This window comes from Trichomycterus rosablanca, chromosome 1, assembly GCF_030014385.1.
Source record: "Trichomycterus rosablanca isolate fTriRos1 chromosome 1, fTriRos1.hap1, whole genome shotgun sequence".
Taxonomy (NCBI): Eukaryota; Metazoa; Chordata; class Actinopteri; order Siluriformes; family Trichomycteridae; genus Trichomycterus; species Trichomycterus rosablanca.
The window spans coordinates 40,328,853-40,351,845 of NC_085988.1; the positions used below are offsets into that span (position 1 = coordinate 40,328,853).

A 22,993-nucleotide genomic window follows, 5' to 3' on the forward strand; every position below is an offset into this window, starting at 1 on the left:
AAATCAGCCATCGCACAAAGCAAACATGGACAAAAGTAAAATAAGGCATCCCTGTCTTAAGAGACCTTCCTTTATTGACTGTGTTTGTGAGAGAGAATGGATTAGGGAGATGTACTTTGCTGTTGTAAAGGACTAATTGAAATAATAAATAAGGCTAATAAAGATGTTTTCTGTGAGTACTCAAGACAGCAAATGGAAAACTCTAATACTAGATGGATCCATCAATCCAATAGAAAGTAGCCTAGTGAGCAGAAATGAAGGTCCTGTGGGGGTGGATTGCACTTTACTTTAAATGAAAGTATGGTGACTTAATGAAGAGAACTTAAGCATAATAGCTGCAGTGATGTCCGTAATTAATTGGACGGTCTAACCATTTTTGCTTATTTGCAATGTAAAATCTGCCTAATTTCTTTGACAGCCAAATCTGTCCACGAGGAGGCTAAGGGTACACTCAGGTCAAGTTTACAATTAAATGTTGTAATAATTTAATAAAACACAATTAAATAAAGAAGAATAGCTGACGAAAAATGTTTTCCTTAGAAAATCAAAACGAAGCACAGTCCTGATTTAGGACAGAAAAAATCACTATCATATTTAATTTAACGTTAAAAAGCTAATTATTTAGGTGCCCAGGTGGTGCAGCGGGATATTCCTATAGCACACCAGCACAGAGGTTCTGAACGGTCCTCGGTTTGAAACTTGGCGTTGCCACCGGTCGGCTGGGCACCATCTAGCAGGCATAATTGGCAGAGCCTGCAGCAGACATGGTCCTGCTAGGGCGGGATGAACGGACTATGTGGGTGGGGTCTCCAAACGCTGTGTAAGGACCCTGATTGGCAGATAGAGAGGTGCCTGTGCAGAGTGCATAGGTGAAAAAGGGTTCCGCTAAAGGCTGCGCACGGGTTGGAGGAGGCATAAGCAGCAAGATACCCATCTCGACTGCAATCAGGTCTCAACCATCTCCCAGCAGCGGAAGACAGATTGACTACGCTAAATTGGGAGAAAATGCATAAATTAAATAGAAAAAAAGCTAATTATTTGGACTATTTATAGATTTTGTTGAGATTGTTAAAATTAGTTTTTTTCCTTAACTCCAAAATCCTACTTTTGTAATTGTACATATTCAAATTCACAATAAGACCTCATCTCTATTACAGTACTGAATTACCTCTAACATTATAGTTTTAAGGTAAGATGCTTTCATTTGTTGCTTTGTTTCTGTTGTTCTGTCCACTTTTATTTTAATGCTGTACCGTTTTGTTTGTGACTTTTAAGCCACAGTATCGTTCTACCTTGGTTAAGCGTTCTCCAAATTAGGTTCATTTACATTTACATTTTCAGCATTTAGTAGACGCAAAGCAACTTACAGTACTGTGACAGTATACTGTCTAAGCAACTGAGGGTTAAGGGCCTTGCTCAAGGACCCAACAGTGGCCAGTGGTGGGGCTTGAACCAGCAACCTTTTGATTACTAATCCAGTAGCTTAACCACTAGGCTACAACTGCCCTTGTAGGTTCATTTTAAGTTCATGCAGGTGCAGGGCTACACCTGGAACATTACATTTAGCAGACGCTTTTATCCAAAGCAACTTACAGTACTGAGACAGTATACTATCTAAGCAATTACGGGTTAAGGGCCTTGCTTAAGGGCCCAACAGTGGCAACCTGGCAACGATGGGGCTTGAACCAGTGACCTTTCAATTACTAGTCCAGTACCTTAACCGCAAGGCTACAACTGTTTACAGTTTACAGCCAAACCAAGCAGAATCAGTTTGAAGCTGTTTTGATATGAAAATGTTTGATACTTTTTAAAAATAAAATTGACTGCTATAGCCAGTAGCAACTAGACCTAGAATGCATCAATAAAAAAAAACACATCTCTTTAACAGATGCAGAAGAATGAGCATCATAAGCTGAGTGTTAAATAGTTTAAATCAAAATATGCTAAACCTGTGTCAGAAGCTGTGTTTAGTTCTACACAGCAGCTATACAGACATTTCTATTATAGGCTGGTACAGTGTTGGCACCAAGCACAGTAATAAAACAGTATTTATTAGCTATAGCATCTCATTTAGTCTGAAGAGAAGACCATAGATATGATTCTGTCCTTTCTGCTTACTAGTTCTGTACAAGGATTTATTTAAATGAGGTTTGTCCACAAGGACATGATCTTTGACAACATAATGGATTTTACACTCTTTTACAGCTAGGGCCAGCTGATTGCACCCAAAGGGGAAGGTTTTAACTGGTCATGTGTACTGTAATAACAGCCAAACTGTGTAACATCTAGTGTTGTTAACATGTAGACATGTTTCCGCATGCTGCAATTGTTTTGGAGGCTCACATAAAACAATAATAAGGAAGTTCGTATTTTCTTACACACTTTTTCACTATCAGCCAATCTGCATTTTTTCTCCCTTTTTCTCTCAATTTAGCGAAGTCAGTGTGTCTTCTGCTGCTGATGATCCCAGTTGAGTTCGAGGAGGGTATATTTGCCTGCTCCATGCCCCCTACGACTCGTGTGCAGTCTTAGCGGACCCCTTCTTTTACGTCCGTGTGTCAGTGGATTCGCACGTGACGCTAATCCACTTTCTACAGAGGCGCCTCAGTCTGCAAACCAGGGTCCTTGCACAGCATTTGAAGACCCCACCCACTTAGTCCGGTCATTTTCCCACACAGCAGACACGGTGGCCAATTTTTCGTCTGCTGCAGGCACTGCCAATTGTGCCTGCTAGATGGCGCCCAGCTGACCATAGCAAAGCCGAGATTAAAATTGTGGTGTTTAGAATCTCGGCACTGGTGTGCTAGCGGAATATCCCGCTGTGCCTGGGCGCCTCAATCGGCATTTTTAATATGTCACATTTGTCAGGATTTGAGGAAAATAAGCTAAAAGCCAAAACTGTAAATGTACATCAAACATTTGCAAAAAAACACCTATGATCCCCAAATCTTTAAAAGTAATAATCATCAGTAAATGGTAAATTCTAGAAAACACGATGTAATCTTTCATGAACTGAGCTAAGACGCAGTGGTGAGAACTGAAACCAGCAGTTAATGTCTGAAAACTTCTTCCAGTGATTTAAAGCAGCTCTTTAAAGACCATTGAGCATGCATTGATAAGAAATACACAACATGTGATCTAAAAGACAGAATTATGATGTTTACTTGCTGTCATTGTGTTTTGTTTAGTTTTTTTTACAGCACTTTATATTAAAGGCCTGTTCTGGAACAAAGTCTTGTGGAGAGATGAGATGAATATCGACTGTTGCAGACAGATGGAAAGAAAAAACTATAAAGAGTAAAAACAGAATCTGCTGAAGATCCGAAGCAAACCACCTCATGTATAAAACATTGTGACATGTGCATGTACGGCTGCCTGTGGAGTTGACACACTTCAGTGAAGATATGAATGCTGACAGCAACAGCAGGATCAATTCTGAAGAGACAAACACATCTGCCCCATTTTGATCAAAGTCCTGGAAACTCAAAGTTTACCTTGCGGCAAGACAATAACCTAAAAGTACTATCTGAAAAAATAGAGTTGTTTTTAGTCTGACAAATGTTACTAAAGGGAAAATCAGTCTCTGTTTTAAACTAAGCATAAATTTTGGTTAATAAAGACTGAAACTAAAGGCCCCCAACTACTGCATTACATGCTTAAAAAGCTTAATCACATAAAATATCTAGAGTCTACGAGCATCCTCCTTTTCTTTTCAGCGCTTGCTTATTTGTTCTGTTGCCTCTGTTTTGGGTTGTAAATGTTAATTAGGTTTTTCTCTTAGTTTCATTTTTCATTATTTTGGCCACTTGTTATTTTTAGTTGTCCTGCCCACTTTTATTTGTGGCTCTTTAGCCACAGTATGTTCTAACTTGGTTATGTGTCCTGCAGTCAGGTTTTTTTTTACTTGGTCTCGAAGGTACGGGGCAGGATTTCTATTTAACCTGTTTTTCTTTTGACTCAAGCCTCTTCTATAGGCTTTTGTTTTCTCACCCTGTCCTCCAGTTGTTTGGGAAGGTGCATGCTGCTAATAAAATGAATACTTTTCTGAATAAGAGATTTCAGTTTTTGATTTTTAATTTATTAAAAAAACTTTTTTAATTATGGGTGAAAAAGTGTAGATTCATGGGCAAAATTGCATCCATTCACAAAGTGTGCAAAAAGAAAAGGGGGTCTGAATACTTTTGAATACACTGCATATTTCCATTTTTTGTGTTTACCTGAGTGATTAGAAACAATTGAATGATCAGCCTTGACTTAAAGTTTTACTTCATATTTAGGCTGAGCTAGGAATAAGCATTTACCTAAAAATCTGAAGGATTTGGAAATACTTTGGATGGGGGGGATGGATTACTTCAGATGTATTCTTCAGTTTCATTAAAGATCATGAAAGAAGACTCTGAGCTGTTATCTTTGCAATCCAATTATTGTACTTTGGATGGATTTTTATCACATTTAATCACACTTTGATTCAAAGGTTAAGCAGATTAAGACTGCTTTTAAAAGCCTATTTTGTTAACTTTTTTAGTATATGAGTACAGAATTGTATCTCTGAATCACCACTAACATTATGCATATGCTGTATCTGATATTGTCTGTGCTATTGTTTTGACAGATTTATAAAAAAAACTACACATACCACACCTGCTCTTATCACCAATTAAACTCAATGTGAATTTAAAGGCTAGCTTGTCTTTTCTTATTTGGGACAATGAGGTCACAGCAATATCTGTGCCCAGATGTACATATAAAGAGTCCAAACACCTAAATAATTCAACCAAATAATAGCTACATAAATACTTAGTACCAGCTTCATTATGGTAAACATCACAAAACTAATGTTTTAGTAACTGGATCAAGAAAGGCAACTAAAATTCACTGAAATTTTCAAAGGTCTGCTTTCTCCAGAATCCCTGGGCACAATGCAGTACTACACCTTGGACAGGACACACATTTATTGTGAAGCCTCAGCCATCCCCACCCTGACACAACCAATCATGTCAGTATGTAGACGACTGAATTTTCTATCATTACAAAATCTGGCTATCTATGTAAACCATAAAAAATTCAATACCTTCATTAAAACATTATTTGAGCTTCTTCTGATTTATTCTGCATTCTGCTTACATAGTGGATGTTGAGGAATACACACATCCTTCCATCTAGTTGCTCTTTCTTGTCTTTATGTAAACAGTTGCTCAGCATAATTTTTGTACACACCATTAATACATAAATAAGATCTGTTGTAAAAATAACATAAAATTACATAAAATAACATGCTTGTAAGTTTTTTTTTACAAAATAAAAATTTGAATGGAATTTATGTGACAACCCTATTACACAAATACATCTACAAAAAGTCATATTAACCTAAAATATTAGGTTTTCTTTAAATCTCCAGAAAATCGAAGGGAGAAAGAGAAGGAAGCAGAGGGTAAAGCAAAAAAAGCAAGCCTTGCAAAGGAACAAAAACAAAAGAGAGAAAAAGAAATGGGACAAAAGGAAACAGTTTTATGATTAATAAGTCACGGGCGAGGGCTGTACTGCACCTGCATGACAATGAGGAGGTCAAAGACCAAAATAAAGGAGGCGAGGAAGGCTCGAGAGACCTCATCACTGGGTAGGAACCCACGATTCAGATTATCCCAGCTGATCCAGTCTGTACTAATGACCAGTACTACCACTGAGGTCAGTGAGATCAACACTGTCCTGAGAGAGATACAGAGAGAGGGAAAAAAAGAAAGAGAGAGATAGCGAGAGGGAAAGAGAGCATTGTATCAGAACTATTTCTTTACTTTATAAATCTTAAGTAAACTTGTTATCCTAGTTAGATACAGTAGGTTATGAGTATCAGTAGGTTACCACAGAAACACTGGGCACATAGGGGAAATACACCCTGAACTGAGTGCCAAATGCCAATCCATAGCAGAGCTTACACTTACACCTAAGGACAATTTTGATTAACCACCCGCTAACATGCTTTCTTGACTCAGAAGTATATGACTCAGAGTAAGAGAAACTCAGACAGGTGTTATACTGTATATACCAAACCTACACAGTAACACTACCTGCTGCACTGCCGTTCTGCCTTAGAAGTATAACTGATCAGCCATAACATTAAAACCACCTCCTTGTTTCTACACTCACTGTCCATTTTATCAGCTCCACTTACTATATAGAAGCACTTTGTAGTTCTACAATTACTGACTGTAGTCCATTTATTACTCTACATACTTTTTTAGCCTGCTTTCACCCTGTACTTTAATGGTCAGGACCCCCACAGGACCACCACAGAGCAGGTATTATTTAGGTGGTGGATCATTCTCAGCACTGCAGTGACAATGACATGGTGGTGGTGTGTTAGTGTGTGTTGTGCTGGTATGAGTGGATCAGACACAGCAGCGCTGCTGGAGTTTTTAAATAGCGTGTCCACTCACTGTCCACTCTATTAGACACTCCTACCTAGTTGGTCCACCTTGTAGATGTAAAGTCAGAGACGATTGCTCATCTACTGCTGCTGTTTGAGTTGATCATTTTCTAGACCTTCATCAGTAATCACAGGATGCTGCCCACGGGAAGCTGTTGGCTGGATGTTTTTGATTGGTGGACTATTCTCAGTACAGCAGTGACAGTGAGTTGTTTAAAAACTCCAGCAGCGCTGCTGTGTCTTATCCACTCATACCAGCACAACACACACTAACACACCACCACCATGTCGGTGTCACTGCAGTGCTGAGATGATGACTCACCACTCAAATAATACCTACCCTGTAGTGGTCCTGTGGAGGTCCTGACCATTGAAGAACAGCACGAAAGGGGGCTAACAAAGCATGCAGAGAAATATATGGACTACAGTCAGTAATTGTAGAACTACAAAGTGCTTCTATATGGTAAGTGGAGCTGATAAAATGAACAGTGAGTGTAGAAACAAGGAGGTGGTTTTAATGTTATGGCTGATCAGTGCATATCTGATCAAAAAATGTTAAGATCTTTTAAACTGAAGTACTTTATTATTAGTATTAAATTATAGTCTTTGTGAGAAAGTTGTTGAGTAAAAGAAAAGTTGATTTGGTTTTTGATCTCACATCCTTCTGCTCATTAGGAATACGAGCCCAGAATGATTCTTGCATTAAGCTGTTAGATAAAATCAAAAGCCTGTGCAGCAGAAAAAGCTTAATGAAACCTCACTGTAAAAAAACATAAATGCTCTGTAGCACACCATTTACAGTTACAAGTACCATTTACAATGCTATTAAAAACCCCTCTATTTATTTATAATTCCTAATTGTGCTTTAGATTGCATTATTATCTTACTAATTAAATGATAATCCAAATATGAAAAAGCAGTTAAGTTTAAAATAGACAAACTCCACAAAAACAATGATGAAATGCAATGAAAGTATAATGTGTTTAGCACTGTACACCGACAGTAGCACTAACACTGACAGTACGAATCCAAGATATTTCATGTTTTATCTGGTCAACTTCAAATAAGTTGGGACGGGGGCAATTTAGGGCCAGTAATAAAAAAAATAAAATAATGCAGCTTCCTTAACAGGCAGAGTGTTTGAAGAGCAAAGTTGTGCAGAGGATCTCCAATTTGTCAACAAATGCATACAAAAATTATTGAAATGTTTAAAAACAATGTTCCTTAAAAAAGATGGGAAGATGGAAACTAATATTTCTCCCTCTATAGTGCATAATATAATTTAATGATTTAAGGAACCTGGAGGAGCGTGTAAAGGGCAAGAGCACTGCATCAAAAACCGTTGTTTATCAATAGCTAATATAACCAAACTTTTTCAACAATTGCCACTTAAAACTTTACTGTGCTTAAAAAAGCCTTATTTTAACAATGTCCAGAAGCAACACTGAGTTCTCTGAGCTCAAAAAAGACCATCCAGACTGTTATCATCAACAAGTCCAAAAGCCAAGGTCTGTCATGGTATGGGACCGTGTCAGTGCCTTTGGCAAAGGTCATTTACACTTCTGTGATGGCAGCATTACTCACTCTCAATCACTTTCTTAACCGCTTATCCAATTAGGTTCGCAAAGGGGGGGTGGGTGGTAGCTGGAGCCTGTCTTAGCTTTTCAATGGGTGCAAGGCACACAGTAACACCCTGGACAGGGCGCCAGTTCATCACAGGGCAGACACACATACACACACATTCACCTATAGGGCAATTCAGTATTCCAATTAACCTGACTGCATGTTTTTGGACTGTGGGAGGAAACCGGAGCACCCGAAGTAAACCCACGAAGACACAAGGAGAACATGCAAACTCCACACAGAAAGGACCCCGCCTGGGGATCAAACCCAGGACCTTCTTACTGTGAGGCGACACATTGTTGTTTAAAAACAATGTACCTCAAAAAAGATGGGAAGACGGAAACTAATATTTCTCCCTCTATAGTGCATAATATAATTTCATGATTTAAGGAACCTGGAGGAGTTTCAGTGTGTAAAGGGCAAGAGCACTGCATCAAAAACCATCATTTATCATGGGTGATATAACCACATGGGCAAGGGATTACTTTTTTAACAATAATGACACTTTACTGTGCTGTGCTAAAAAAAGCCTTATGTTAACCATGTCCAGAAGCAGCGTTGAGTTCTCTGAGCTCAAAGGCATCTGGGATGAACCATCACACAGTTGAAACGTGTCCTCAGACGAATCAAAGACGAAAAGGACCATCCAGACTGTTATCAGCAACAAGTCCAAAAGCCAGGGTCTGTCATGGTATGTGGCTGTGTCAGTGCCCTTGGCAAAGGTCATTTACACTTCTGTGATGGCAGCATTAATTCTGAAAAGTAACATATGCTGCCTTTAAAACTACATCTTTTCCAGGGGCGTCCATTCATTTTTCAACAAGACAATGCAAAACCACATGCTACACACATTACAAAGGCATGGCTTTGGAAGAAGAGGGTACTGGTACGACTGGCCTGTCTGCGGTCCTGATCTGTCCCCAATAGAGAATGTGTGGAGAATTTTGAAATGAAAAAATGCGACAACGATGACCCCGTGCTGTTGCACATCTTAAGACGTGTTTGCAGGAAGAATGAGACAAAATAACACCTGACACAGTTAATTGCTTGGTATCCTCGAGGCCAAAGTGTGTTTAAGTGTTGTAAGAAGGATAGGCAACATTACAAAGTGATGAAAGCTTCACCGTCCAATTTTTTTGGTGTGTGTTTCAGGCCTGAAATGCAGGAATGGAGGTATATTAACAAATGAAATGAAGTTGACCAGACAAAACATGAAATATCTCCGGTTCATCCTGTCTGCAATCAAATAAAAGTTACAGTAAATGTGCACTGCATTTTGTATTTGCAGTTTCCATACTGTCCCAACTTTTTCTGATTTGGTGTTGTACATGCACACATACACCTACATGCATTTACATTTATGGCATTTAGCACATGCTTTTATCCAAAGCGACTTACAACTGTCACCAAATCCCATTCAAGCCGTTGAGTGTTAAGGGCTTTTCTCAGAAATCCAACAGTGACAACTTGGCAGTGGTGGAGCTTTAACTAGCAACCTTTTGGTCACAGGTCCTTTTCTGTTAAAAGTACTTGTACACATGCAATTTCTCACATGATATTGCCTGTTCATTCGGGATGTAATGGTATTATTTAAATCTGCACCGGCAAATTATTGCATTGCCTACCAGAATAGCACAATCCTGTTGTTTCCTTGTTTCCAGAAGCGTCGGGCTGCTCGCCCCCAGTCTGGGTAAAGGGAGTCCTGTAGCATCATATCTGTCACCTCAAAAAAGAAAGATGGGTATTAGTAATGCCTCTTGCACACATTGACATTTAGCCAGAACCTCAAAATGTCTCAGGAACTTGTACAATTCCCAAATAAATACAAAGAGGGCTCATGTGGGAACAGATGCAGATACATTACAAAGTAAGACATTCCTACACATGCTAGAGTAAATTATCTGCTAGGGTATTTAAAATTATTTAAAGAGCTTTTGGACTTGTTGCTGATGACAGTCTGGATGGTCCTTTTCATCCTTGGTCTGGAGCACACAGTGTTCATTTCTTCCAAAATCTGGAATCTGGATCTGGAATGTTGATTTGTCTGACCACAATACATGTTTCCACTGTGTGATGGTCCATCCTAGATGCCTCAGAGCCCAGAGAACTCAACGCCACTTCTGGACATAGTTAACATAGGGCTTGTTTTTTGCACAGTGTCATTTGTGAATGTAACCCTGTATTGTAATGCTTGACAAAGGTTTGCAGAAGTAATCCCTTGCCCATGTAATAATATCAGCTATTGATGAATAATAAATAGCTATAATTCTTGATGCAGTGCCTTCTGAGGGATCGAAGATCACGAGTGTTCAGTTTAGGCTTGTGTCCTTTACACACTACAATTCCTGAAGATTCCTTGAATCATTTAATGATATTATGCACTGTAGAGGGAGAAATATGCAAAACCATTCCAATCTTTCTTTGAGAAACATTGTTTTAAACATTTCAATCATTTTTCTTTGCTATGTTTGCTCCTAAAAGCCTTTCCTGGATGCTGCTTTTGTACCAAATCATGAGTACAATCACCTGTTGATGTTAACTGTTTGATATTACTTCATTATATATTTTTCTTTACCTCATTACTAGCCCTAAATTTCCCCTGTCCCAACTTTTTTTTGTAATGTTTTGCAAACTTGAAATGCAGTAATGGAGGTATATTAACAAATGAAATTAAGCTGACCAGGCAAAACATAAAATATGTTCGTAAACAGAGCTCTGATCAATCTTACAATGCTGTTTAATTCAGTTTTCCCCTTTTGCTCTTTCTATGAGTTCCCTGTAGACAGATTTCATAGTCTGAGCACGCTTTTGCTGTCAAAGTTTACTGCTGTTTGGAAAAAATATCACCCTTGAGGAATCAGTAAAAGTAATTAAACTCGGTTGCCTCTCTGTCCCTCTCTGGTCCAGTGTCCCTGTCCTCCTTTCGGTTTCTATGCAAATCTGGCCTTTTCAGTATGACACATATTGTCCAAGGCTATGTTGTCGATTGATTAGTGTGCCTTGAGGTGAGAGCACAGCATGTCCCCCTCACTGGGAAATGAACCTGCATCAAATCTCTGGACTCTGCCCACCGGTATGAAACTGCCTGCTGCCTGTGTGTCCCTTACTTGGACCCTGACACTTCCTCCATAAAAGGGCAAAGCCCCAGAGAAGAGTAGGGGAGGTCATTGTGAGAGAGCTGTGCTGAATTAATGGAATGTTAAGAAGTAACTACATTCAGCACTTTTATTGTCTATTCTCTCTCTCTCTCTCTCTCTCTCTCTCTCTCTCTCTCTCTCTTCTGTATATATATATATATATATATATATATACATATATACAGGGGTTGGACAAAATAACTGAAACACCTGGTTTTAGACCACAATAATTTATTAGTATGGTGTAGGGCCTCCTTTTGCGGCCAATACAGCGTCAATTCGTCTTGGAAATGACATATACAAGTCCTGCACTGTGGTCAGAGGGATTTTAAGCCATTCTTCTTGCAGGATAGTGGCCAGGTCACTACGTGATGCTGGTGGAGGAAAACGTTTCCTGACTCGCTTCTCCAAAACACCCCAAAGTGGCTCAATAATATTTAGATCTGGTGACTGTGCAGGCCATGGGAGATGTTCAACTTCACTTTCATGTTCATCAAACCAATCTTTCACCAGTCTTGCTGTGTGTATTGGTGCATTGTCATCCTGATACACGGCACCGCCATTGGATGCACATGGTCCTCCAGAATGGTTCGGTAGTCCTTGGCAGTGACGCGCCCATCTAGCACAAGTATTGGGCCAAGGGAATGCCATGATATGGCAGCCCAAACCATCACTGATCCACCCCCATGCTTCACTCTGGGCATGCAACAGTCTGGGTGGTACGCTTCTTTGGGGCTTCTCCACACCGTAACTCTCCCGGATGTGGGGAAAACAGTAAAGGTGGACTCATCAGAGAACAATACATGTTTCACATTGTCCACAGCCCAAGATTTGCGCTCCTTGCACCATTGAAACCGACGTTTGGCATTGGCACGAGTGACCAAAGGTTTGGCTATAGCAGCCCGGCCGTGTATATTGACCCTGTGGAGCTCCCGACGTACAGTTCTGGTGGAAACAGGAGAGTCGAGGTGCACATTTAATTCTGCCGTGATTTGGGCAGCCGTGGTTTTATGTTTTTTGGATACAATCCGGGTTAGCACCCGAACATCCCTTTCAGACAGCTTCCTCTTGCGTCCACAGTTAATCCTGTCGGATGTGGTTTGTCCTTCTTGGTGGTATGCTGACATTACCCTGGATACCGTGGCTCTTGATACATCACAAAGACTTGCTGTCTTGGTCACAGATGCGCCAGCAAGACGTGCACCAACAATTTGTCCTCTTTTGAACTCTGGTATGTCGCCCATAATGTTGTGTGCATTGCAATATTTTGAGCAAAACTGTGCTCTTACCCTGCTAATTGAACCTTCACACTCTGCTCTTACTGGTGCAATGTGCAATTAATGAAGATTGGCCACCAGACTGGTCCAATTTAGCCATGAAACCTCCCACACTAAAATGACAGGTGTTTCAGTTATTTTGTCCAACCCCTGTATATATACATATACATATACACATATGTACATATATAGTGACCCCCACAAATTTTATACACTATTTAGCTTGAAAATGTGTGTAATCGTGCACTAGCAACTTTCTCTTTGTTTAAAATTTGAATGTTTGAAGTAACTCTGATTATGCCATATATGTTTATTTGAACCTATCAATACTAACTGCAAACATGCTTTACATGGTGAAAATAACAGGCCCACCTGCCATGCAGATCAATGATGCCAGATTGATAAGGGTGTTGGTGGAGGGGTACACTTCATGAAATACAGAATCATGCGGAGATGTTCACAAGTCACAAAATACGAGTCCGAGTCGAGTCACGAGTCTTTAGGCTAGAGTCCGAGTCGAGTGACGAGTCTTTAGGCTAGAGTCCGAGTCAAGTCACGAGTCTTTAGGCTAGAGTCAGAGTCAAGTCACGAGTCAATATAATCTACACAAAACATATATTGGAAATGTAGCGTAGAAATAAACAAATCATATGTAGGTTCAGATAAAAACAACAACAGATTAGCAACTGTATTTTGCCGTTTTACTTAGTGCCTTTACTTTCCTAGGTACCAGTTAAAAGTTTTGTTTTCATTGCAAATTACGGCACAGCGGCCAAACACAGCAAAAAATCCATAACCACTGCTTACCTTAGCTTATGTTGTTCCAGATGCTATTAAATTTATAAGCGTGTGTCTCATTATATATAATCTGTTATTTTGTAAATGTGCTTATAATTAAAAACCTCCAAACTTTTCCCGGTTGTGAAGTAAAACACGAACTCGTTAGAAAGCCAATCAAGCATTTCATTGACACATCATCTGTGTGACGCTGCAAACTGAATACATGCAAATAACAGCATTTTTTTACTAACAATTACAATCATAAGGTCTGATTGGTTCAGAAGGCGCTCTTTCAACCATTAGCGCCAATTCTGTAGGAGCGTTTCATTCACATTAACTGTTACTGTGAAGTGCACTACGTATTCACTACACATCACTACACCGGAAGCTGGCTGGAACATTTACCCATTGCGTGCGTTGCGGGTTAAGACGGCCGGAACATTATTATAGAGCAGAAAATGACACGATCACAATGATGTCGGATCATATATACAGTATATAACTGTCACATGTAACTAATGTTGCTGACTTTTGTTGTCCACAAGTCATTTTATGCGAGTCACGAGTCGAGTCGCAGACTCGTGTCCCCATCTCTGGAATCATGCCCATCTGCCATGCCTTTTATAACTGGCAAAATGGGCAAAGAGGACATTGACATGTTGCCTGCGCTTCGTTGAGCATTAATTCACTCCAAGTGGAAGTGTTTCTATTTGTCACGGTTTCTTTCTCACAGAGATGCTGGCTCCTCTGTTTGCAACCTAATTTGTTTTGGAACTAAGATGCCAGTCCAGATGAGGATCCTTAATTATGGGTTTAGTTTAAATTCTTGCAGGTGCAAGACTACACCTGGCAACTCAATGGCAAGGCCTGGCCTGCCCCGTCACAGTGAATTGTTTGATATTTCAATAGAGCAGAACAGGATTGTCAGTAACAGTTTATTACCATGTTTAGTTTTGCTAAAGTAAAATTGTTCATTATAAATAAGGTAAGTGTTATTTATTTTTAGTTAGTAGAAATAAAAAGCTGTTTAAACATGTTTTTGTATGAAAAAGAACCTGGCAGTATGAGTTTGGTACAATGTACTGCTGTGCCATGAAAAGTTGGAAAATCTTCTTTTGCAAGTTGCATTAAAATAATTCTACATGAGACGTGTCTAAGATAGAAAAAAGAAAAAAAAAGAACATTTAACATTTAACATTTAAATAGAAGTCAGTGTCATTAAACTAAAAATATATGTTTTGGGATTTTCTGATCCTATTTTTTTTTTTTATTTGTTTCCAAATAAATTATTATTTTATTTTTCTGAACCTCGTGTACTATAATCACATGGATTATCTGTGTATTACACACTATCTCAGCCTAAACATTGTCAGTGGTTTGAATCAGAAAAAGTAAAATCCAATCCAATAGTGATCCAGTAATTCAGGCTAGTATCAGCCCCAAAACAAAGATCTGTACATTATTTAATTATTTTATTTTTTGCATTTTCCTCCCAATCCAGCCGTATCCAATTACCTGATTGCATTACGATTCCTCTCTACCGATGCTGATCTCCACTGCTGATTGAGGAGAGCGAACTGACACACGCCCCCTCAGACACATGTGCAGTAGCCAACTGCATCTTTTCACCTGCACGAGGCGAGTTCATATGCGGTTCAGCTTTGTGTACGGAGAGCCACACCCTGATCAACGCATTATTCATTGACTCTGTGCAGGCCCCATCAATCAGCCAGCAGAGGTGGTAATTGTATCAGTTATGAGGTCCCTATCCAGCTTCCCACCCTGTACAAACAACAAGCCAATCATTGTTCATGTGGCCGCCCAGCCCAGCTGTATGGCAGAGCTGAGTTTCAAAAGTCAGCTCTGGTGCACTAGCGAGTTTTACCGCTGCGCCAACTGAGCAACCCTGTATGTTATTTTTTAAATATTTACTCAGTTACTAAGGACTAATGTACTAAAATTGTTCATTATATGAAACTTATACTTAGTCATCAAACCAGAGGCATTAGTAATTGGCCCATTTATTCGTTAATTAAATTAGCATGAGAGTTTCATTAGCACCAAGCCTGAATGAATGATCAGTTTTCCATAAAACATTAGTCATTAGTAGTTTCATGTTGTTTAAAATTAAAAGTTAGATGCAATAAAATGATGAAGTGCAATACTAAGTGTGTCATAATAGTATGCGCTTGGATTATATGTAAAATGTGAAAACATTTTTCAATTTTATGATCAACTGTGGATCCTGTTTTTGAAAAATAGGCAAAATAAAAAATACTTTCATCAAGCCTATGACTGCTGATATGATCAGAATTGTAAGATTCGAGTTCTTGATTTTTTATTTAAAAGGTCAATGTTAAAGCTATTGTTTCCTGACATTGTTTCAAAATGCTGTTTTAAAAAGTGGGGTATTGTGCCACTCAGGTGGCGCAGCGGTAAAACACGCTAGCACATCAGAGCTGTGTGCTAGGCTGGGCTGGGCAGCTATATGAACAACGATTGGCTTGTTGTTCATACAGGGTAGGAAGCTGGATAGGGACCTCATAACTGATGCAATTTCGACCTCTGCTGGCTGGCTGATGGCATCTGCAAGAGTTGAGAAATAATGCGTTGATCAGGGTGTGGCTCTCTGTACACAAAGCTGATCCGCATATGATCTCGCCTCGTGCAGGTGAAAAGATGCAGTCGGCTACTGCACACGTGTCGGAGGGGGCGTATTATTATAAGTAGAGTATTATTACATATATTCTCATAAAAGGTGAAAATAATTTTTGCAATGTTTATCAAACATAAAACATTAAGCAAAGAGTGTACAAATGTTAAGGTTGTCCTATTGTATAGTTGTAATTTCTAAACCCAGTCACAATGAATCCATATTGTTGTTGCATATATGGCTGCACTTAAATTATTGTTTGAATGTTTTGCATATTACTAATGTTATTATTGAATGTTCGTAATTTAGCTGTTGCTCTTATTATGTGAGCCCAACTTTCCTTAATAAGCATTGTGTGTGTTAGTAATTTAACACTATATTTGTATTAATTGCAGAATTTTTTGCGAACTAATCAGAATATGCAGTATGCTGGACAATTTACACTTTGACTTTCTACTTTGCATGACCTTTAGTATTTGCGTATGTGTGAAAAAGACGTAAGGAATATCAGTTCTGACATGTCATGCACCTTTAGGCTTGTGCACCAGTTTCAAACATAAATTCAATGCACCGAATGCACTGAAATTAGCAGATTTGTGTCTATAACAGGTGTTAATAATGTAGTTAGAAAATAGGACTATATGGTAATGAAAAGGGTAACTGGAAGCCAACTTACCATCCATGCTGTCACGAAATCTCCCATCCATGTGCCAACTGCAGCCATTTTCATAAAGCTCTCATTCCTTATGCCCATGTACTCTGTAACCATGTGTGGACTGCAGAGACAAAGAAAAGAAAGGCTATGTAAAAACACAATGACAAAAAGGGAAGAGAAGTCATTAATGTAAAGTGCTATGATACTGACTGTCACACTTTAGTATTCATTTTTACTGCCTGAACAAGCAACATGAATCAGGCTCAGCAGAACAGACGTCAAGGGTTTAATAAAATTAAACTGAAAACAACAAGAGTCTGAGCGCATGGTGCTGTGGGTGACCAGGTTTAGGATTTGCTGATGCCAGAATGAATGCAACCAATTCCTCCACCTACGCCCTGGGTTCTCACTTCTGTCACTGAAGTGCTAATTTCATTATTTTATTAACAAGTACAGACAGGTTTAACAGGCTCTCATCTTAATGAATTCCAATTATCTCCCCTTTCCACTTTCCATCAGTTGACATTTCCTCCCCATAGCAGGGCCTTCCATTACTGTGTCATTAAAGAAAGAGCTAGCAATATGATTATTATTCCAAAAGCATACACCTTAAGTCCCACTCTTTTCCCTTTCTCTTCATTTATTTGTCTAGCTATACAAACACCATATTTCATGCACTGCTCTACAGAGTCTGGTGCTGGTAATTTACTGAACTGCATCTATATTCAATTCTTTAGACCTGGTGGGCAGGGAGATATTAGAGTGAATGCTAGAGGCATTGTTGCTGATCACCTCTTTTCAACCATGTACAAACACAATTTGCAGAAAAGTTGGGACATATTGGCTTGAACTTTACATACAAATAACAAATAACAGTAGAAAGAACACACTCAAAAACACAAAAGTTGGATCAGAGGCAAAATAACAGGTTATACATGTTACACCAATCTGGAAAGGTCCACAATTAGCAATTTAACTGGTAACAGATAAGGTCATTAGGATTGAGTATAAATAAAGCATCAGTCAAAGCCTTAGTCATGCAAGCAAGGAACTTTGTGAGTGAATAGTAAGTCAATTTAAAAACATTGTTTCTCAGTGCAAGATTGCAAAAAAATTGGTCTTTCATCATCTGCAGGTCATAAAATCATAGAAAGATTCAGGGAGTCCAGAGAAATCTTGGTACAGTGTATCACAAAAGTGAGTACACCCCTCACATTTCTGCAAATATTTCATTATATCTTTTCATGGGACAACACTATAGACATGAAACTTGGATATAACTTAGAGTAGTCAGTGTACAACTTGTATAGCAGTGTAGATTTACTGTCTTCTGAAAATAACTCAACACACAGCCATTAATGTCTAAATGGCTGGCAACATAAGTGAGTACACCCCACAGTGAACATGTCCAAATTGTGCCCAAATGTGTCGTTGTCCCTCCCTGGTGTCATGTGTCAAGGTCCCAGGTGTAAATGGGGAGCAGGGCTGTTAAATTTGGTGTTTTGGGTACAATTCTCTCATACTGGCCACTGGATATTCAACATGGCACCTCATGGCAAAGAACTCTCTGAGGATGTGAGAAATAGAATTGTTGCTCTCCACAAAGATGGCCTGGGCTATAAGAAGATTGCTAACACCCTGAAACTGAGCTACAGCATGGTGGCCAAGGTCATACAGCGGTTTTCCAGGACAGGTTCCACTCGGAACAGGCTTCGCCAGGGTCGACCAAAGAAGTTGAGTTCACGTGTTCGGCGTCATATCCAGAGGTTGGCTTTAAAAAATAGACACATGAGTGCTGCCAGCATTGCTGCAGAGGTTGAAGACGTGGGAGGTCAGCCTGTCAGTGCTCAGACCATACGCCGCACACTGCATCAACTCGGTCTGCATGGTCGTCATCCCAGAAGGAAGCTGACGCACAAGAAAGCCCGCAAACAGTTTGCTGAAGACAAGCAGTCCAAGAACATGGATTACTGGAATGCCCTGTGGTCTGACGAGACCAAGATAAACTTGTTTGGCTCAGATGGTGTCCAGCATGTGTGGCGGCGCCCTGGTGAGAAGTACCAAGACAACTGTATCTTGCCTACAGTCAAGCATGGTGGTGGTAGCATCATGGTCTTGGGCTGCATGAGTGTTGCTGGCACTGGGGAGCTGCAGTTCATTGAGGGAAACATGAATTCCAACATGTACTGTGACATTCTGAAACAGAGCATGATCCCCTCCCTTCGAAAACTGGGCCTCATGGCAGTTTTCCAACAGGATAACGACCCCAAACACAACCTCCAAGATGACAACTGCCTTGCTGAGGAAGCTGAAGGTAAAGGTGATGGACTAAACCCAATTGAGCACCTGTGGCGCATCCTCAAGTGGAAGGTGGAGGAGTTCAAGGTGTCTAACATCCACCAGCTCCGTGATGACATCATGGAGGAGTGGAAGAGGATTCCAGTAGCAACCTGTGCAGCTCTGGTGAATTCCATGCCCAGGAGGGTTAAGGCAGTGCTGGAAAATAATGGTGGTCACACAAAATATTGACACTTTGGGCACAATTTGGACATGTTCACTGTGGGGTGTACTCACTTATGTTGCCAGCCATTTAGACATTAATGGCTGTGTGTTGAGTTATTTTCAGAAGACAGTAAATCTACACTGCTATACAAGTTGTACACTGACTACTCTAAGTTATATCCAAGTTTCATTTCTATAGTGTTGTCCCATGAAAAGATATAATAAAATATTTGCAGAAATGTGAGGGGTGTACTCACTTTTGTGATACACTGTACATAAAGGCCAAGGGTGGAAACCACTGCTAAATGTGCATGACTATCAAGTTCTCTCATGGACTTGGAAAATCATTGTTACTTAACACAGTCAACAAGTTGAACCTAAAATTGTATTATGCAAATAGAAAGCCATAAATTAATTTAAAGTCAAATTAATTTGGTGAGTTCTCTGGGCCCAAAGTCATCTGACATGGACCAAAGGATAGTTGAAACGTGTCCTGTGGTCAGTCCATGTTTCAGATTGTTTAGGAAAAAAGAACATTGGATTCTATGTGTCAATGATGAAAAAAACCTTTCCAGACTGTTATTAACAAAACGTTAAAAAAACAGCATCTGTGATTGGGGGATGGGGTGCGTCAGCGCCCACAGCAAGGGTGATCTGCATATATTTGATGGTACCATTGATGCTAATGCTTATATTGGGAATTTGGAGAGATACATGCTGCCATCACAATAGTGTCTTTTAAACACGAAAATCAGACAAAAGTGACAACAGACTGTTGAGCAGCTTTCCCCTTGAAAAAAATTCCCCTTGAAGAACTGCAACAATAAGTATCTTCAATTCCCAAACAATTAAAAAGTATAATTAAAAGAAAGGGTGATGTGACCTGAAGTTCATCATTAAAAACACTTACAAAAAAAAATTCTTTGCCATTTTGTCTGTTAAATAAGGATTTAATTAACTTTTTATGTTCATTTCTGGCAGTACCCTAGAACAGCATATTATTATAATGAACATTTATGCTCCTAATGAAGACTCTCTGCAGTTTATGTCCAGTGTAGTTTTGTTGTTTACTCAGCACTGTAAAGGGTTTGGTATACTAGCTGGGGATTTTAATTGTATTCTTGAAGCTAAATTAGATCTTCTGTTCCATCATCAAACCTTAAATTCTCTAAAATCCTCAAAAGAGTTTGCAGTGATTCCGGTTTAGCTGATATATAGATAGAGCAACATCCTTTGGACAGAGATTACACTTTTTATTCTAATCCTTATCAATCTTATTCAAGACTGGACTATATTTTTATACCTGCTAATTATATACATACCATACACTCACTCGCTCCATCGCAGGGCAGACACAGACACACACACACACACACACACACTCATACACACACCCATTCACCTACAGGGCAATTCAGTGTCTCCAATTACCTTCCTGCATGTTTTTGGACTGCGGGAGGAAACCGGAGCTGACACGGGGAGAACATGCAAACTCCGCACAAAAAGGACCCGGACCGCCCCACCTGGGGATCAAACCCAGGACCTGCTTGCTGTGAGGTGACAGTACTACCCACTTAGCCACCGTGCCGCCCTCACATACCATACAGTCCAGAAAATTTTACCTGAAAAAGTAACTTATCATTTCTGAACAATGAAGCCATCTGTAAAACAGTCTGAGACTTAATTAAACATTATTGAGGTGCTCAGGTGGCGCAGCAGTAAAACACACTAGCACACCAGAGCTGACATTTCGAACTTGTCGTTTCGAATCTCAGCTCTGCTATCGGGCAGGCTGGGCGCCTACATGAACAACGATTGGCTGTTGTTCATACAGGGTGGGAGCCGGATGGGACCTCATAACTGATGCAATTATGACCTTTTCTGGCTGATTGATGGCGCCTGCACAGAGTTGAGGGACAATGCGTTGATCAGGGTGTGGCTCTCCGTGCACAAAGCTGATCCGCATATGAACTCGCCTTGTGCAGGTGAGAAGATGCAGTCGGCTACTGCACACGTGTCGGAGGGGACATGTGTCAGTCTCGGCTCTCCTCAACCAGGGTGGAGATCAACATCGGTGGAAAGGAAGCATAATGCAGTTGGGTAATTGGATACCAAAAATTCAGGAGAAAAAGGGGAGAAAATGCAAAAACAAAATAATAAAACATTATTGGTTAGATAATTAACACTCCCCAGTGTCAGTGTCACCATCTGTAGTATGGGATGCCACTAAAGCAACTTTTTATGGCCACATAATCTGTCAATGTTCTTTTCTAAATAAATGAGGAGAAAAAAGAACAAATTAGGAGGCAGAGGTAATTTACTAAAAACAACACCACAAACACCAACCCAAAGCAAGATGAACCATCTGGCTAAGGCAAGGGCACAGTTCAGCCTTCACAAAAAAAGAAAGAAAAGTAAAATAATAAATAGCAACAGGCCAAGCAGCTTATTAGCTCATTAATCAGAAGATGAAATCTATAAAAGCAATTAGTACATGTAATGGCACTATTACATATGATCCACTCCTAATTAATATAACTTTCAGAAAATTGTATTAAATAAATGTTTATTCAGCACAGTCATCTGAAAGATGAGCATAGTGCCATTACAAAAAGCAAGAAGAATAGTCTCCATTAGCTTGCATTAACAAAAGAACCAGAATCCACTTGAATGCTTTTCTTACAGGCTAATAAGCTTATTGAATGTGGATGTAAAAATCATTGCCAGAGTACTTGCTCGTAGGCTAGTAGGTCTGTTGCCATGGCTGAAACACCCAGATCAAACAGGTTTTGTAAGATCAAGATTTGGATAAGACAATGTGCATCAAGCTCTCAATATTATAGACCGTTTCAGTAGAAACATGGATTCAGCTTTGATTTTCTATCTTGATGATAAAAAAGCATTGGGCAGAGTCAAATGGGCTGAGATTTCCATTCCTGCATTTCAGGTCTGCAACACATTCCAAAAAAGTGGGATAGTAAAGCACTTTGTAATGTTGTCATTCCTTTTCACCACACTTAATAGATGTTTTGGCACTGAAGAGACCAAGTGATTTAGTGTTTCAGCTTTTATTTTGTCCCATTCTTCCTGCAAACACGTCTTAAGATGTGCAACAGTACAGGGTTGTACGGGGTCCATTTTTTGCTTTAAAATTCTCCACACATTCTCTATTGGGTACAGGTCAGGACTGCAGGCAGGCCAGTCCAGTACCCGTACCCTCTTCTTCCGCAGCCACGCCTTTGTAATGTGTGCAGCATGTGGTTTCGCATTGTCTTGTTGAAAAATGCATGGACATCCCTGGAAAAGATGATGTCTTGAAGGCAGCATATGTTGCTCTAAGATCTCAATGTACTTTTCTGCATTAATACTGCCATCACAGAAGTGTTAATGACCTTTGCCAAGGGCACTGACACAGCCTCATACCATGACAGACCCTGGCTTTTGAACTTGTTTCTGATAACAGTCTGGATGGTCCTTTTCGTCTTTGGTCCAGAGCACACAGCGTCCATTATTTTCTCAAAAAAGACCTGGAATGCATCATTTCCACTGTGTGATGGTCCATTCTAAATGCCTCCGAGCTCAGAAAAGTCGACGCCGCTTCCGGACATGGTTAACATAAGGCTTCTTTTTGCACAGTAAAGTTTTAAGTGGCATTTGTGCATGTAACTCTGTATTGTAGTGCTTGACAAAGGTTTGCCAAAGTAATCCCTCACCCATGTGGTTATATCAGCTATTGTTGAGTGGCGGTTCTTGATGCAGTGCCGTCTAAGGGATCAAAGATCACGGGCGTTCAGCTTAAGCTTGCGCCCTTGGCCTTTACACACTGGAATTTCTCCTGATTCCTTGAATGGTTTAATGATATTATGTACTGTAGAGGGAGCAATATGCAAATCCCTTCCTATCTTTCTTTAAGCTACATCATCTTTGTTTATCAAAGACTCA

The 22,993-nt window shown here is 39.8% G+C and overlaps 1 protein-coding gene across 1 annotated transcript in view; it reads right to left on the reverse strand.

The window, feature by feature from the left end:
• tmem117 (transmembrane protein 117) overlaps positions 1-22,993 on the reverse strand; it is a 97,487-nt gene that overhangs the window by 8,241 nt on the left and 66,253 nt on the right. Inside the window, exons 4-6 of the mRNA XM_063002876.1 lie at positions 16,571-16,670; positions 9,673-9,770; positions 5,547-5,706 (exon numbers count right to left, since the gene is read on the reverse strand). Coding sequence (XP_062858946.1) covers positions 5,547-5,706; positions 9,673-9,770; positions 16,571-16,670 — 358 coding nt within the window. The remainder of the gene's footprint in view (positions 1-5,546; positions 5,707-9,672; positions 9,771-16,570; positions 16,671-22,993) is intronic.